This window comes from Giraffa tippelskirchi, chromosome 2 (assembly GCF_054371585.1).
Source record: "Giraffa tippelskirchi isolate mGirTip1 chromosome 2, T2T-mGirTip1v1.2.pri, whole genome shotgun sequence".
Taxonomy (NCBI): Eukaryota; Metazoa; Chordata; class Mammalia; order Artiodactyla; family Giraffidae; genus Giraffa; species Giraffa tippelskirchi.
Window position 1 is genome coordinate 51,613,368 of NC_137276.1, and position 18,683 is coordinate 51,632,050.

An 18,683-nucleotide genomic window follows, 5' to 3' on the forward strand; every position below is an offset into this window, starting at 1 on the left:
CTAACAGTATCCATTGGAGTGTATAACTAGCATTTCTCATCAAGTAAGTGTAAGTACATAATTAAACCCTCATGTCTTTTAACTTTTACAAATTCTATTCTGGACTATTAGTACATTTATTACTGAGAAAGAATATCCTGGAGTATTATTGCAGTTCTACAGTGTTGTTTTTTAACTATTTCGAGAACATATCTCTGAAGTGCGGAAACACTCAGTAAATTTCAGAAAGCTACAACAACGATTCACATAACTATCTCAACATCACGCAGTGGTTGAATGGGACAAAATTAAAAACTTAAAGCAGTGAAAGCCAATAGACAAGGGAGTCCCCAGCTCCCAAGCCTTCTCCTTTCCATTTCTTGCAAGACACTTGAAAACTCCAACTCCAAAGACCAAAATTCGTCTCAGTCCCAACGGATTCGTCTCAGTCCCAAGCTCTTAGCCCGACCTCCAAACGGTGCTTCTCCCTGCCACCCGAAGACAGGCGCAGGGGTAGCAGGAAGGCCGCCCCGCCCGAGAGCGCGCGGGCGGAAAGGAGGGACACCCATGACTCACCCACCCTGGGCCCACCGCCAGACCGCCTGCGGTCTTGGGACCAGGCTCTCAGCGCCCCCAAGAGGCGGGTAGGCCTCTTCCCACAGAGGCCCCCTCCCCAGTCAAAACCCCTCCCCGGGAGAGGCCCGCGCTGCACACAGACCTGAGACTCCAGCTCTTCCCTGCAGATCCCAGCCCCTTGCGGAGGCCCTCGCCCCGCCCCCCAACCTGCGAGCATGCGCATCCGGCCCGACCGCGACTGCGCGCCCCCGAGCGTCCCCGCCGGCTCACGCCGCCGCCGGGGAGGCCGGGCGAGGCCGCGGCGGAGGCGGAGGCCCGGCTCCCTGGGCGGTGCGCGCCCCCCGACCTGCCATTCACAGGCGACATTGGCCCGTGGCACCCAAAGTCCGTCCTCCCCGTTAGGCGGCGAGCGCCGGAGGGGAGGGGATAGCCAGGAAGACAGGAAGCCGTGGCTTAAAAGGGCAGCCCGCGCCGGGCCCTTTCTCCCTCCGTCCGTCTCCGGGCCTGTGAGAGCGCCTCTCCTCCGTGGCCTCCGTCCCGCCGCCATGTACCGTTGCCTGGGTGAAGCGCTGCTGCTGTCCCGCGTCGGGCCCGCCGCCCTGGGTTCCGTGGCTACCGATTCGGCCGTGCTGCTGGGCCGGGCCCGCGGGCAGGCTGCTGCAGCCGTCGCCGCCCCGCAGCCAGGGCTTGTGCCACCCGCTCGGCGGCACTACAGCGAGGCGGCGGCCGACCGCGAGGACGACCCCAACTTCTTCAAGATGGTGGAGGGCTTCTTTGACCGCGGTGCCAGCATCGTGGAGGACAAGCTGGTGGAGGACCTCAGGACCCGGGAGACCGAGGAGCAGAAGCGGAACCGGGTGCGTGGCATCCTGCGGATCATCAAGCCCTGTAACCATGTGCTGAGCCTGTCCTTCCCCATCCGGCGCGACGACGGCTCCTGGGAAGTCATCGAGGGCTACCGGGCCCAGCACAGCCAGCACCGCACGCCCTGCAAGGGAGGTGAGCCCCTTGTACCCTGCCCCGCCCCGCCTGGCCTCCAGCCTCGGGGGTTCACCGCTCAGCCCAGCCCGGGCTGGCACCGTCGCCCTCCCACGCTGTCCCCGTTCCCCCAAGTCCCGGCCTCAACTGTGTCAGGCTCCGATGGATAGTGAATTTTCTGCTCCATCACCACCCAGTAGTTGGTCCTCCCCCCGCGAGCTTGTTGATGCTGTATGCAGAAGACACTACACTGCTCTTTTGATCCTAGCCTCCGTGACAAACAGGGTGGGTCTTGAATAGCACTTGTAGAAAAGAAAATGACAGACCCATCTGTCTGCCTCTGCAAGATTTTGTGATCTTCTATGACTCAAGCGAATATAAAGCATGAAATAATTGTTCTCGGATTTTTTCACTCTTTCACAGTAGTGATAGATGATACAGGAACACACAAAATGAATCGAAATCTACAGTTTTACTAACCAAATGAATTTATTAATTATAGTCGATCTTTTAAGTTATCTTCCTACTGTGGCAGCTTTGCGCACACACACAAAATGGTAATACACGAACAGTGTAACATCAGACAAACACCGGGCGTTCCGAGGGTAGATCTAAAGCAAGACAGCCTGCCAGCCAATGGAATGAAGTAGCTGTGGGGGTGTGTACTGGTCCAGGCTAGCACCACGTTTGAGTTTGAGGGGGAAAAGTACTTGAAGAAAGGGGTTGAATCGGCTAGAATTTTATAGTTACCAGGTTTGCAGTAGTTTTTGAATGTCAGTAGATTTGGCTTCTGCAGTCACATTGCTTTTTTTGAGCAAAAAAAAAAAAAAAAAGGCTCCCCTCTCTTTTTTACTCCTTAAAATCGCACAGTGCATTTTTAATCGTGCTTAACCGTGGCAAAACCACTTTTTTCTACTAAAAAATTGTGTAGAATAAAGAACCCGGGGAGGTAGAATCCAGCTGGAGGTTGCCTAATAAGCACAGAGGATGTTGGGCTGGACCCTTTGTCTCAGTAAATCAGGTCCAGTGTTCTGTTACACTGGCCGACTTCTAAGGATGAGTTTTAGAAATCTCTCTAGGAGGAAAGTTTGCGCTCTGCTGGCATTCTTAGCCCAGGAACAAAGGTTGCTTCAGACTGCTTAATGATTTACTTTTACTTCTTGCTAAATTTGCATTGACCCCACCCACTTCTAGGACTTAACCTTTAGAGCTTAATTATCCTCTAGTTCTCAATTTCCTCTTTTAAAACCAACTTTTGAACTTCTTTGATTTCCCATTCCAGCCCCATTACTGTATAAAACACACTCTGTCCATCTACATCGCCTTCCTTCTTGCTATGCACTCCCTGATTCTCAAAACCAGCAATTCACATTCCGGCTCCCTAGAAAAGCAAAGATGTTAGGAGAGGCAAAGTTAGCAAATATTAAATTGTAGTTGTTTCTGAAGAATGGACATCACATTTATGTGTCTTGTTGACATTATTTTCCAGTTGCTTAAGAGATAAGCAGCTAAACCAGTATATTTGTTTTCCTGCAGGATCTGAGTTCATTTCTTTGAAGTTCTTTATATTCTGTTCTTTCTATGCCAGGTCCTCTCCTATGATGAGTCACAGCACCACAAACTCACTAAAGCAACTAAAGTTTGCCCTAGTTTGTTAGTCCTCTTCATCTTGCCATAGTTTTTAATACCAAAATATTAATAAATTGCATCAGCTATAGAAAGCACTGTTATTGTAGCACTTGTTCCTACTAGGTTCTAGTAACTAGAATATTAAGATACAATTCTCTGTTCTTTTTATCTTGTTTACAAGAAGGTTTGCTACTGAAAGCACTACTAAATCCCAGCATATAAACAGGAACTGAATTGCACCCAATAAGTAGTAGCAAGCATTGCAACATAATATGAAAGAAAATCAGTGTGTATAAACTGATGAATATATTATCTTAAGGAATACAGAGGGAGTGGGATTGGGAAGGATTATGTAGCTATGAAGGCTCTTCAGCTTATTTTAGATTGCTTAAGATAATGAACAGGATACTAAATAGATGATCTGCAAAACAGAGGTACTGTAGACATCTACACTTTGCTTTCGTGACACTCTGGAATCTTCCTACCCATTTATCATCCCCATCTTATTGCAGAGAATGTATATTCCAAGAAGGACTTATTTTCAGTGGGTTTTTCTTTTACCCTTCTAATTAAATACTACAAGGAAGTTATTAACTATTTTTAGAAATACAACATGTATTAGGTGATTGAGACTTTTTAAATGCTTTGGATTAGCCATGTGAACTTACCCTCCTAAGCACACTTCTCTCCCCATCTTCACTCAACTACCTTCTCAACCCGCTTGTTTGAGTTGGGGGGGACCCTTGTCTGCTCTTCATCATCATTCTCTTTCCAACCCTCAGCTTTCTAATCTTTCTTCAAGAGCAACCTTACACCTGAGTTTTCCAACATAAAATTCTCAAGGTTGAAACAAAATAACAATCTAATTTATAATCTCTGTAAGGGAAACAGGTGGTTTTAAGAACTGAGGGTGGCTAATGTGTACTTTATACCAAGTAAATATTTAATAATACATAGTTTTTATGCTTCTCTTTTCCCACATACCATATTTAAAGGAAGCCAGTAGGTTTGCCGGAGAATGCAATGGCAACCCACTCCAGTACTCTTGCCTGGAGAATCCCAGGGATGGGGGAGCCTGGTGGGCTGCCATCTATGGGGTCGCACAGAGTCGGACATGACTGAAGCGACTTAGCAGCAGCAGCAGTAGGTTTGCATCTGTTAAGGATTTGCAAGAGTGTGCTTCATGCTCTGAAGGAAAGTTTCAAGAGAGGCCTTAGATATTTTCAGCAGATTAATCTTGTGGAATTTGTTTTGAGACGACTTTTTCAAATGTGCTTGAAAACATTATCAGTGATTATTCCTGTTAACTTTCTCAGAATAAACTCTCTGTGTTTTGCTGGCTATGGTTCTACCTGAAATTAATGTACCTTTTTAGAAGGAAATTTATTATTTAACTCATTGAAGAGAAGTAGAGAGATTGATGATAGCAGTTCATTGATGCAAGAGTCAATTTACTTTCTCTTCTCTCCAGCCCTCCCATCCCCCACTCCCTTTTAGTCCTCAGACTAAAAATGTTGAGTCCAAATTCCTGTGACTGATTTTTCCTCTCAGAACTTTCTAAAATTATCATTTAAATAAAGCTGATGTAATTCTGATACATTGTCTTATTTAGCTGCAAATGTCAGCACCCAAAAAGAGTGTATATTAACCCACTGACTTATTTTTTAAGAACCAAAATGCAAAAAAGAAACAGTAGGAGGTAGATGGTCTTTGTTCTTGTCTTTGGGCAGCTGGATGTAGGGGGTGGGGCAGAGAAGCCCAATAAGGGTTGGAGTTAATACAGTATTGAAGCCCCCCCGTCAGCCTTTGGGATCTAATTTTGTGATAAATAGTAGTACTTTGGGGAAAACTGTAGAAAGTACTGATACTGTTTCAAAATGAGACATCCTCTGGTTTCACTGGAAAAAAATGTTTCAGATTTATTTCTCTTACGCTGAATTGACAACCATCAAAACATAGGTAAGTTTGAATAAATTCACACTATGTAGTTTTAGAGTGAGTATGTATTAGTTAAATATGAATTGGTGTTGCTGTTATAACAGTCTTTTTATTTCATGGAGCCAAATGCTTTCCCCAAAAATATGAGGGAATGAAAAGCCATGATAATGGAGGAGACCTATACAAGAGACCTGATTGTCCTTCTGTCTTCCTGTCACTTTGTGTAAATTCCTCTAGCTAGTTTGCTTTGGCAATAAAAACCCTATATGCAGAAAGACAAACACTTGCTGCTTACTCATTATGCAAAGGACACGTTGCAGGAATTGGGGTGTTAAAAATTTGAGGACAAACATCAGTAGTATGTATCAAACTCCAGTAAAACTGACATTTAAATTACTAAGTGTAGAAAATGACTTAGACTTTATAACTTATATAGTGGGAAGAAATTGGCTTTAGTGCTGTTGGTGATAATTTAGATTGCTTAATAAAATTGTTTCATATCCAGTTATGTTAAAGATAACCGAGGGCTTTGCCAGGAACCAATAAAAACTAAAATATTAACTTCTGGATGTTGAAAATTCCTAGGCTATATAGTTTCTGACATGAGACTTTTGTTCTTTTTATTTTTTTTCTGATTATTTTGCATAATGAAGGGAAAAACCTTTAATACCACTTTAATGAAGCATATTGATTCATAAATGGGCCCATAACTGCTCCACGCAACAAATCCCTGTTAAAGTACAAATGTTCTAATAATTTGTGAACATTTGTGAATAATTGTGAGCACTTTTTGTGAATATTTGTGAAAGTTATAAAATGAAGCCTCTGTATTCCCAATCCTTTCCTACAAGATAACCATGAACAGTCTTAAGACCACAACTGTTATCTAAAACTGAGCTAGCCATCCAGATGAATCGATGTTTTCCCCTTTCCAGAGGCAGAAATTAATGCAGGTTGAAGTACACACTATCAATACTGAAGTGGTAATGTATGAAATACTACTAATAAAGGCAGGAAGGTTTTTCTGAAGGGCAAGAAGACAGTTTGGGAGAGGGCTGCTCAGAATATTTCTGATTACCTTTCAAAAGGCAGCTGTACCTGGGAGAGTGCCTTCAAAGGTCAACTGTCAAAACAAGGGATAACAGTAATAGATAACATCTGTTGAGTCTTACACCATTCATTTTGCTAAGAGCTTTTCATATATCACTGCTTTGATTCCTCAGAACAACCTCATGAATGCACTGTTGACCCAGATTTTCTGATGCATATACTAAGGTTAAAGAATGAGGTCTCCTTTGGGGGTTACACGGCAGTAAGTAGTAGGGTTCAGTTCAGGCACCCACCTTCTTAGTCGTTACTGTCTGGATTTATTCATGTAAAAAGTTAAAAATTGAATCATGTAAGAGTTAATGAAAACTTATTACTAGTCAGTGCAATAATTTTTAAATGGCTTTCTTCTGGGTGTCGCTTCCTATAGACTAAGCAAACTTGATCATGAATTGCTTATTTCTCTTGACTGTTCCTGGTGAAAGTCTCTCAGACCTTCTACATTTTCTGAATTGCTTCTTGGCTAGTTGAAAAATGTGAAAGATGACACAAATGAAAATTATAAAGATTGACTTTCCTTTCCTGAAAAGCATTAGCCACTTAGTCGTGTCCAACTCTGCAACCCCATGGACAGTAGTCCACCAGGCTCCTCTGTCCATGGAATTCTCAAGACAAGAACTCTGGAGTGGTTAGCCATTCCCTTCTCCAGGGGATCTTCCCCACCCAAGGATGGAACCCTGGTCTCCTGCATTGCAGGCGGATTCTAGTGACACAGTTGAAAGCACACTGAATAAATATGTTGCTGCAGTAGGAGTTCAAGGAAGATACCAGAGAAAGACTGCCTTTGTCTAGAGGTAGGGAAAGCTGGATAGGACTTAGATTGGAAAAAGGTCATTTCAGATAAAGAGATGTCAAAGAGGAGGTGACGATAGCTCTAGCAGGAGGCAGGACTGTGTGTGTTGGGATCATGAGGACAGACTGTTTGTAAATAGTGAAAAGTAAGGTTTTATAGCATAAATATTCATTTGATTACTAATACAGAGCTCCTAAAACCCGTGTGATTTCCTGAGTGATAGAAGTCCTGAGCGTGCCCATTGTTTTAATATTTGGCCTTCGACTCTAGTTGCTAACACAGAGCCCCTGAAATCCTTGTAATTTCCAGAGTTATGGGGGATGGCAGGAGCATCCTATACAGAGTTCCTAAAGCCCTTGAAATTTCCTGGGTGAATAAGAGCACCTTTTGTTTTGATGAACCAATTCTTGGCTCCTTGATAGCTTCAGGATTCGCCTACAGATAGGGTGTATGGAATGGAGAGTCAAAGATAACTCGGTTTTCTCCTCTGAGACACTGGTAGAAAAACTGGTATTAGGGAAAGAAGTGTTACTAGGAAAGAGGATTGGATTTTGAAAATAAAGGAAATCCGGTGTAAAATGATCCTTAGGAAAAAACACAGGCATATATTTTTCTCAACTTTATCCTTGCAAAGTACAGTCCCTGTGGTACCTGTCCCTACCTTGTCTCCAATATCCCCATAATTCTTCTCTTCCTCTCTTAAGATCCCTCTCAGATATCTCCTAGATTTGTAAATAATAGATATGAAACTAGATATCTGAAAATTTGAGCCTTTACCTCTTTGAACCTTTTTATAACAAATTGTTGTCTTTTACTAAATGTTGCCTACTTTATATTCACAAGTCTTACTAGCATCATTCCCAAGACCTATTTGGTATGAAGGTGTGACTAAGTTTAGTATTATTATCAGAGTAAGGAATCAAAACAAAAATTAACAGAATCTTCCCTCCCCCACTTAATGCATATTCTTTCCTCCATCTATTGGACATTAAGTTAAATACTTAAGCACACAACAGAGCTATATGTTCTATAGATATGTATGTACATAAATGCAGGGAAATGACTTGGAAGGATACATATACATTTAAGTTGCTAAGAATATTCACCCCTAAAGAATGAGGTCATAAGTGGTAATCAGGAGACATCTGCTTTTCTGTATTTGAATTTTGATGAAAACAGGCATATATGTTATGTAATTTTGAAATTTTAATGGAAAGAAATATACTTTCCATTCCATTTTTTCAGCATCTGCTAAACATTCACTTCCAGAAGGCTTATATTTATCTCTCCAAAGTGCTTAAAATAAAAATTTTGACAATAGGTTAAAACCGTGAAGTGTTCCCTGCCTTCTTACATGGATACTTTCAAAAGCAGTCCTTAGCTCCTGAACTAAATAAATACTTCTTCCTGAGGCTGAAGGAATTTTTGTGAGACTTCGAGTATTTTATATGGCCATTACTTGCTGGTGGGTGGGTACTGGTTTCTCACTGCTTCTTTGCCTTCTCTCCTCATTTTAAATTCAGTTACATTCTTTCATTGAGAATTAGGGGATTATATTATTGAGAAAATAGGTTCTAATGAGTAAATGGCAAGTGTAGTAGTGCATGAACTTTGTAAGAGTTGTAAGTCCTCTTTGCCTTTATGGGTTTCTATGCTTGGGGTAGAACTCTTCATTATCGAGTATGGTTTCTGAAAAGACACAATACAGGTGGGAATTGAATTTCTAGTCCATAAATCAAACACTATTAAAAGATCCAGGTTCAAGTAACTTTTAAAACCATTTGAATTTACATGAATGTATTTAGTTAATGATTCATCATGAAAAACAAAGCTTACTTAGTCACTAAGAACTTCTGTATGTTTTGATTTTGAGTCAGCTAGGAAAAGGAAGAAAAATTCAAGCTACTCAGTTGTGGTTTTCACTGCATCTTTTTCAGCGTCATCAGCTGGTGTGTTTTCTTTATCACCATAGCAACTTAGCCAGTTTTTGCTTTCGATTTTTTTCCTTCTAGAAAAACTTACTGTACGCCAATCTTAGGCTCTTGAAGGTAGGAAGGAAAATCTTTGGGAATTAAGTTAAAAGGCTGAGAAACGTTTTGTGCTGTGTATGGTTTGCAGATGTCTGCATTTCACTGATGTTCTTTTCAAACATCTGGATACTAGTTAGCTCAAAATAAGTATATGTTAGGTTAAGTTCTCTGGAGAATCAAAGGTATGATTACAAAGTTCTATTACCAACCCTTCCTCCAACGTTACCAAGTTTAATAAATAATAAACTTATTGTCATGGGTGGTGTTTCTTTAGTTTACTCTGGTGAACTGAAAGCACAGATTACTGTCAGCCATGGCCCTTGACTTTAGACCCCGTTTCTTTCTCTTTTTTAATTTTCGTTTTAGTATTGGAGTATAGTTGATTTGCAATGTTGTTAGTTTCAGGTGTACAGCATAGTGATTGAGTTATACATATGTTTATTTTTATTTTTCAGATTCTTTCCCATAGAAGTTATTACAGAGTACTGAGTAGAATTCCTGTACAGTAGACCTACCTATACAGTAGGTCCTTGTTGATCTATTTTATATAGTGTGTATATGTTAATCCCAACCTTCTAATTTATTACTTTTCCCACACCCCATTTTTTATGACATTAGACGTGTGATCCACACCTCTGTAATCACCCAGTTCCCTTTAGAGTGTACCCAGCTGTGGACTTATGCTTTCCATTGGAAGCATCTACCTCCATTACTACATCTGTTGTTCAAAGACCCAATTGATCTCTTCCAAAACACTAGTAATGCTAGTGTCAACATAGGCTCTGAGACTTTAGGATACCCAAAAACTCTAACATACTTTTCTCCATTTCTCTAATAAGATTTGTTCCTTTTAGTTTCTGTCCCTGTACCCCATCCAATCTCTGTTGGTCTTGCTTACCTTTAGCCTTCTCTGCTACAGAAAAGAGGGAAAGAAAGGCTTGGTTTTATAAAAAATGAGAATATTCATACTGAAAATAAGGTCCTTCTTGCTTCATTTTGGTTTAAAATGTTTTAAGTTTTTCTGATTTTCTTTTATGCATGTGAATATTTGGCTTTATGAGTGACTTTGTCTTAATATTTACTATTCTTGAAATGCAGTAGGTATTCAAAAATGCTAGGTTTCCCCCTTATTTCAGAACTTCGAAGTTTATCACATTATTTTGTCACATCACCAATTGTGCTAGTATCTCCTAATCCACTGAATTTACAGATTTAGTGGAAATATTGTCTTCTTTGTAGTCATATTCTTAGCATCAGTTATAATGTAGTGAAGAATTTTTCAGGTGGCAGTATATTTTTAGTAATTTTCTTTGATTTCCAATCCCAAAGGAGGAAGAGTAACTAGCTTTCCCTTGGGTGTAGGTAATTTCCTGTATTACTGGAGTTTGTTACCCACACTATTAATCTGAGGGGGAAAAAAATCAACCTCAACAAGTACTCTGCACTAAATACTCGAGATAACAGGGGTTTTTGTTAACCTGTTATCTCGAGTATTTAGTGCAGAGTACTTGTTGAGGTTGATTTTTTTCCCCCTCAGATTAATAGTGTGAGTCACTCTGTACTAGTATATCTGCTGATTTCCAGAATTAAAAACATTCATGTATTACTAATTAGAAAGTTAAAATAAAAGCATATGTCTTCTTTAGCCCAGGCACCCCTTGCACTGGTTTCTAGGTTCCTCTCTGTGTCTACCCTTATCTGTTCCAAGGCTTATTCCCCTGACTCCACTACTTTCCTTGTAGTCGTCCCTTGCCTCAATTCACTGGAAGTCGTCATTGGTTCCTAGCCTGCAGAAAATGCCTGTGGAATGAGAGGTAATTTATGTAACTACTGTTCCTCAGTGTCTTTCAGTTGAACTCTGTAAATAGGTGTGGCTAGGAAAGAAAATTTCACTTTACAAACAGGAATTCCTGGGTGCCATCCAGTGGAAACATGTTTTTTGTTACATGCACAGTTTCTGACTCATCATTCCAGGACTTCTGCAATAAAATAGACGTTTTTGTTTACACCATGTTGTAAGAAAGAAGGGTCTGGTTTCCAATGAGCATTTAAGTCTAGAACTTAAATTTCTGTCTGATTTATGAATGTTAATATTTCAAGCTGTTTTTCGTTGAATGCACTAGTTATAAGCACTGGGTAAGGGAAAGTAACTTCTCCCCCACTTAAAGGAAGGGGGACTTCCCTGGTGGTCCAGTGATTAAGACTTCCCCTTCTAATGCAAGAGGTGCTGGTTTGATTCCTGATTGGGGAGCTAAGATCTTACATACCTCCTGGTGAAAAAACTCAAACACACAACGAAACAAGACTGTAACAAATTCAATAAAAATCTGGTCCACATAAAAAAAAAATCTTTTAGAAAAAAGAAGTTAATATAATTTAGTGACTACTTGCATAGACTCTAAAAGCACACTGATAAAAGGGCTTTAGATGTAATAAGAAAAATGCTGGTTCTTAATAGTGCACTACTTTACCACCCCTATGAATTTATCTTGAGAAGTAATAAAATCAAAGTTCATTGAACTGCTTAAAATGCTATCCATTTAGACTTTTGAAACGTACATTTCTTTGCTATTTGCCACTACTTTGTAATACTTAATTATAGAAGTGAGAATAATTGAGAGTGAAGTATTGACCACATGCAGACACGGCATCAGCTGCCTCATACACATTATCCCAAGCAATTCTGGCATGAAGCCTACGAGCATTGCTTATACCTCATTGCTCAACCAGGTGAGCAGGTGCAGACATCCATTGCAGTTGCTATTTGGGTGGGGATTCACTTGTTAGAAATTGATGGCCACTACACCCAACCCAGATTCCTGGCCTAGCTTAGTTTCCACTAAATGATATGCCTGCTGCTTAGTCACTTCAGTCATGTCCAACTCTGTGCAACCCTATGGACTGCAGCCTGCCAGGCTCCTCTGTCCATGCGATTCTCTAGGCAAGAGTCCTAGAATGGGTTGCTATACCCTCCTCAAGGGTATCTTCCCAACCCAGGGATCAAACCTAGGTCTCCTGCATTACAGACAGACTACTGCTGAGCCACCAGGGGAGCCCCATTAACATGCCTAAGTAATGCCTATTCATTAATTTGTATAAATACATTTTAGTATTTAAGCAATTTTTTAGCTTAACCAAGGTGATAAAAGACCTAAGATGTTATTAAAGGAAATTGAAGATAAAAAAGAAGTGGAAAATATCCTGTGTTCATAGATTGGAAGAATTTCATAATATTAAAATGTCCATAATACCCAAAGTAATCAATAGGTTTAATGCAACCCCTATCAAAATCTCAAAACAGTTTTTCAAAGAACTAGAAGAAATAATCCTAAAATTTATGTGGAACCACAGAAGATCTTGTTTAGCCAAAACAATCTGGAGGAAAAAAGAACAAAGCTGGAGGTATCATGCTCCCTGACTTCAGACTATCCTACAGAATTACAGTAATCAAAACAGTGTATTTCTGGCACAAAAAAGACACATAGATCTTTGGAACAGAAGAGAGAGCCCATAAATAAGCCCACACACTTATAGTCAATTAATCTACAACAAAGGAGGCAAGAATATACAATTGGGAAAAGACACAAAAATAAACTCAAAACTTAAAGACCTAAAGGTAAGATCGGAAACCATAAAACTATTAGAGAAAAACAAAGGCAAAATACTCTGACATAAATCATAGCAATATTTTTTTTGGATCTGTCTCCTAAGGCACTTCTCAACAAAGTGAGAAAACATTATCTACTGACTGGGAGAAAACATTTGGGTTAAATATCTAAAGTATATAAACAGCTCATACAACTCCATACTAAAAAGACAACCTAATTTAAAAATAGAAGTCCACAAATAGCAAATGTTGGTGAGGAAGTAGAGAAAAGGGAATGCAGTAGAGTTGGTGGGAGTGTTAATTGGTACAGCCAATTTCTGGAAAACTGGAGGTTCCTCAAGAAAAATAAAGACAGAACTACCATATGATTTAGCAGTTCCACTTCTGGGAATGTATATGAAAAAAATGAAAATACTAATTTCAAAAAGATACGTGCACCTCAGTGTTTAGAGCAGCATTATTTGTAATAGCCAAAATATGGAAGCACTTGAAGTGTCCAACAGATGAGCAGATAAAGATGTGGTGTGCACATATTTTATATATAATATACATTTAAATATCTATATGTTGTTATTCAGTTGCTAAGTTGTGTCTGACTCTTTGTGACCCCATGGACTGCAGCACACCAGGCTCCTCTGTCCTCTACTATCTCCCAGAATTAGCTCAAATTTATGTCCATTGAGTCAGTGATGCCATCAAACCATCTTATCCTCTGTCGCCCCCTTCTCTTCCTGCCCTCAGTCTTTCCCAGCATCAGGATCTTTTCCAATGAGTCAGCTTTCCGCATCAGGTGGCCAAAATATTGGAGCTTCAGCATCAGTCCTTCCAATGAATTTTCAGGGTTGATTTCCATTAGGATTGACTGGTTTGATCTCCTTGCTATCCAAGGGGCTCGAGTCATCTCCAGCACCACAATTCGAAAGCATCAGTTCTTTGGCGCTCAGCCTTTTCTATGGTCCAACTCTCACTTCTGTACATGACTGCTGAAAAACCATAGCTTTGACTATACAGACCTTTGCGGGCAAATCTTTTTCTCTAAAATATCAGAATACTTGAATCAAATTCAGTGCTCATTCTGTTGGGGCATACAGGATGTTAGTTCTCTGACCAGGGATTGAACCTATACCCCTTGCATTGGAAGGCAAAGTCTTAACCACTGGGACACCAGGGAACTCCATCTGTTACTGACTCTTTAATCACAAGCTACTTTAATTGTTCTTTAAAAAGTATGGACATTTTTGAGTTCTTGTATTTTTTTTTTTTTCCAACATGCTGGAAGGATGTTCTAAATACATCCCCTTCTTTCTCACCCCATCTTCTTCTTTTTTTTTTTTTTTAACAACCAGGTATCCGTTACAGCACTGATGTGAGTGTAGATGAAGTAAAAGCTCTGGCTTCTCTGATGACATATAAGTGTGCAGTGGTTGGTAAGTGATCTCCTTTGTTGCTACCTAATAAGAACTCTGGGGAAATATGTTTGCATACAAGGTTACTTTCAAGATGTTAGAGAAATATACCTTAGGAGAAGTATTTGAGGTTTGTTTTGCTTTTTTTAGGTTGCGAAAGACTTACATCATTTTTCTATAAGTCTTGGTTTACCTTTTTCTAAATGGGAAACTTTTTATAGGAATTAACTGAATTTTCCTAAAGTGTAGGTATTTGTTTAAATCCCTTCCTATACTCTGTAAATAAGGCCAAACCATAGTACAAGAAGAATAGTTTGTTACATTTTAGACATAGTAAGGCACTCTGATTAGATATGCACTGTAATTTGCATACTCTTAGAATTTATATTACATCATTTTAGGAGAGATCATTGTGGGCTTATTTACTGAACTTTCTGAAACTAAAGCTAAAAGCATCACACTTTTATAGTATTACATAGTGCTTTCTGCCTTTTTAATTCTTTTATCCTTTATATGGAATAACAGCTTTCAAACTTCTCTTTCAGATGTGCCATTTGGGGGTGCCAAAGCTGGTGTTAAGATCAATCCCAAGAACTATACTGTAAGTATCAAAATGACATTAGTGCACATGGTACATTTATAAAGGACTTGAAATTACTGTGCTTCTGTGTATCCCTTATACCGGTGAGATTAATGGTTCCTATTGCTTTTAAAGGCAATGAAAAAACAAGTAGACAATTAATTCATTGAATGTTTTGCCATGTAAAAGTTCACCTGCTTACATCAATGTCTTTTTTTATTTTCCTACTTGGTTAAAAGGTAATTAGTATACATTCATATTCTTAGACATTTGTGTACAAGTATTATATATAGCTATAATGTAAACATACCATATATAAATATATCATATACTAATATAACTATGATCTGAGGTTTTTATGTTGGTATCTCAAGGTTCTAGTGATATGTAGTTTGGTAAAAATTTTATTTATCCTATCAATTCCAAGTTAATGTTACTAATTAACCTGTGTATTAAGTTTAATAAATTATATGAATTAATATCTGCATACAAACAATATATATGTTTTTTAAATTGTGATTAAATGAAAATAAACCATCAGGATTGCTTATAGGAGCTGATATTAATACAAGAAGAACAAGTTTGAGCACTAGTGCTACTCTGTGTGGCTTGTTATTCAGTCGCTAAGTCTTGTCCAACTCTGCGACCCCATGGACTGCAGCACACTAGACTTCCCTGTCCTTTTTAGGTAACCTAATTTTTGGTCTCAGAAATTTAAAATTTAATTTCCATTTAAAATGGAAATGCCTGCTTTAGGAGTTGTTTTTCTGAAGATTACACAAGAAGATAATATGAAAATGCTCTATAAGTAGAAAATCGGATGCAACTGTTAGTTATCTCAAGTGGTTTTTGTATCAAAAATTATTTTTTCATTGTTGTCTGTGTTTTCACCTTTTTTCTTTACAGGATAATGAATTGGAAAAGATCACAAGGAGGTTCACCATGGAGCTGGCAAAGAAGGGCTTTATTGGTATGTATTGCCATGTAGGTTTCCACAGTGTGGGAACATCTAAAAAGTAGTTGTCATAATTTTAAACTCCTGCTTTTGTCTGTATGTGGATACAGACATGGATAGACTTATCCTTTTACTTTGAGAAATTGGGTTCTGTGTTAAACATGGTGAACACACCAGGGCATGTTCATGACACCTCTCTAATAGAAATGTTCACGTTCTCACTATACAGTGTGGACAGCAGCAGAGGTCACTTGTACCTCTTCTCCTTGTACAGACATAACATTATAAGGTTTTTGATCACTGTAATAGCATTGAACCACAAGCACAGTCACAACTGTGACATCCGAAAAGATTTTAGGAACTAAATAATACCTTCATCATAAATAATTTTTAATATGCGAAAAGGAATTTTGCAGTAGGAATCCTGTTCTGAAAGCAATGAGAAAACATGCTATTTGGAATCGGAGGCTGAAGCAGGCCTTTCCCTTCAGAGAAGTGGGCGCAGGCTGGGAGGTGCAGAGGCTCATTCTGATGACTCACTCTGCCATCACTGGCTGATTCCTGGGGCTCCTAATGTTTGTTACTAGGAGTTTTTGCCAGTCAGACTAAATTTCTGAGGGTACTGATACTCATTTTCTTTATGTTTCTGTATCATAGTATTAAGTGTATCATACATTATTTTGTGTGAGATGTGAATAGTCTTTGATGTATAATTATTATTTAATCCTTTTAAGTTTCAAGCAAATTAAACCTGTTTATTGTCCCGAAAGATTCTGATTTGTGGTTAAAAAAAAAAAGAATAAAATCGTTTGATAGAATTTTGCTACCGTAGTTTAACATGGTAAACTAAGAAAACTAAACAGGAGAGAAAAGCTCCTTTTTCTGTTTTCCTGCCCCTCTGTTTTTCTTTCTTAGTATTCTTCTCACTGTTGACAAGTTCCTATTAACTTAATATATTCCTATTTTGAAGTTTTCCTCTTCTAGTAACACTAGAACTTTACTAGATTTGTCCTGTCTTTCATAATTTAAAAGGCATTTGGATTCTTGGCATGCATCCTCCCTGGCTCTGCTATGGGCTTAACTCGCAGTCAGTGTACAGGGGAAGCACTAATGAGATGACAAAAAAAACTACTAATTCTGATAGCCTTCATAATTTTTTACATCATAGCTTAGCTTAAATCTCTAGCGTATTTAATAGTCTTGAGTGGTATCAGACTTTATTCAGTTGTATTTATTGCCCATATATAGAGTATATGCAGCTTAATTTTCTCTATATTGATAAGAACCCTGTAATTTCAAAGGTTAAAAAGTGATTCATTGAAACACTGAAAGTTTAAATATTAGCGATTTAACTTTTTTGTTTATGTATAAAACCTTTACTAAGCCACTCTGCAACTAAGCTGACATCTGGGCCCAGAAAGCTTTGTAGCCTAAGAGGGAGGCAGTTGGCTTTCTTTTCATCTCTCTAGGGCACAGAATTAGTCCTGAGCAAACCTTTGGAATTGACATCATTTCAGTTATTTTCTGACTTGCCTTTCCACAGAGTTTCAGATTATGAGTTAGACCTGAGTCTGGGTCCTAGCCTTGTCATATTGAATGAGTTTAAGGTCAGCTTTTCAATTTCTGCAAAAAAAAATATTGTCACCTGGGGTTTTGGTAGGAATGCTTTGAATCTGTTGACTTATCTGTAGTGTGTTGCCATCTTAACCATAGTGAGTCTTCCTGTCCATGAGTACTGAATGTCTTTCCATTTGTTTAATCATATTTTATAGTTTTCTAGGTACAAGTTTTGTACTACTTATTGTTAAGTTTATTCATAAGTATTTTATTTTTTCTGATACTGTTCTAAGAGATACTGGTCTTCAGTATTCTTATGAAGTCTTTGATATCAAGATAATACTGGCCTCATAGAATGAATTGAGAAGTGGTCCTTCATTTTTCTTTTTTTTTAGTTTGTGAAAGGGTGTTAATTCTGTTATATGCATTTGGATATCGTCTTTTAAACTGTGGAGTTCCCTTTTCATCCCCCTATATTGCTGTGCACCAAAATTACCTGTTTAGCTTTACCTTTATACTCCTGTGAAAGCAGTTGCTTTTTTCAGTCAACTTTTTATCTTATTTTACTGTTACGGGATTGAGTGTTAAAAGGCTAGAGTTTCACACCTGTACTTTGTAAGGTATTTGAGAATTTACCTGTAACTCGGGAATTATTTGTAATCTGTATATCCCTATACATTGATTTTGTATGGAGTAGTAATAATACTTTGTGATTTTACTTTGGGTGGTGGTGGTAATAGTTTAGTCTCTGAGTCATGTGACTCTTTTGCAACTCCATAGACTGTAGCCCTTCAGGCTCTTCTGTCCATGGGATTTCTCAGGCAAGAATACTACAGTGGGTTGCCATTTCCTTCTCCAGGGGATATTCCCGATCCAGGGATCAAACCCATGTCTAGTGCATTGCAGGTGAATTCTTTACTACTGAGCCATCTGGGAACCTCTAAAAGGATGCAGGAGCAATTTGTCATTTTAAAGTTGTGGTTTTCTTTTTATAAAGGTAATGAGTTTGTATTTTACAGTTGAAACAATGTAGAAAGCTATAAACAAGACTGAACTCTAAATATAGTGAAAAAGTTTGTTTATCTTTCTAAACCTCTGCATACATTTATATGGAAGTAAGTATAGTTATTACACATAGGTATGTATAAAGAAGGACTTCTCTAGTGGTTCACTGGTAAAGAATCTGCCTCCCAAACTTGCAGGAGACACAAGTTTGATCCCTAGGTCGGGAAGATTCCCTAGAGAAGGAAATAGCAGCCTACTCCAGTATTCTTGCCTGGAAAATTCCATGGACAAAGGAATCTGGCAGGCTACAGTCTATGGGTTTGCAGAGAGTCTGACACAACTTAGCAACTAAACAATAACAAATGTATAAAGAAAGAGAAATTTATATGAATGGGAACTTATACTTGCTATACAAAACCTGCTTTTTTCCCCACATGTACATTTTAATGATGATTCCGAGTCAATTACATGGGTGCACATCATTCTTTGTAATTGCTGAATAGTATTTCTTTGCATAATATACTGTACTTTAGTTAACTGATC

General features: G+C 38.9%; 2 protein-coding genes across 28 annotated transcripts in view; one reads left to right on the forward strand and one right to left on the reverse strand.

The window, feature by feature from the left end:
• The window catches only part of SHLD2 (shieldin complex subunit 2), a 114,160-nt gene extending 113,401 nt beyond the window's left edge, over positions 1-759 (reverse strand). For all 27 annotated transcript variants that reach the window (XM_081562690.1, XM_081562680.1, XM_081562752.1 and 24 more), the window contains exon 1: positions 698-759. The gene's annotated coding sequence lies outside the window, so the exon portion shown is untranslated. The remainder of the gene's footprint in view (positions 1-697) is intronic.
• A 75-nt stretch (positions 760-834) lies between these two features.
• The window catches only part of GLUD1 (glutamate dehydrogenase 1), a 36,692-nt gene continuing 18,843 nt past the window's right edge, over positions 835-18,683 (forward strand). The window contains exons 1-4 of the mRNA XM_081562761.1: positions 835-1,554; positions 13,984-14,064; positions 14,589-14,644; positions 15,530-15,593. Coding sequence (XP_081418887.1) covers positions 1,101-1,554; positions 13,984-14,064; positions 14,589-14,644; positions 15,530-15,593 — 655 coding nt within the window. The 5' untranslated portion in view covers positions 835-1,100. The remainder of the gene's footprint in view (positions 1,555-13,983; positions 14,065-14,588; positions 14,645-15,529; positions 15,594-18,683) is intronic.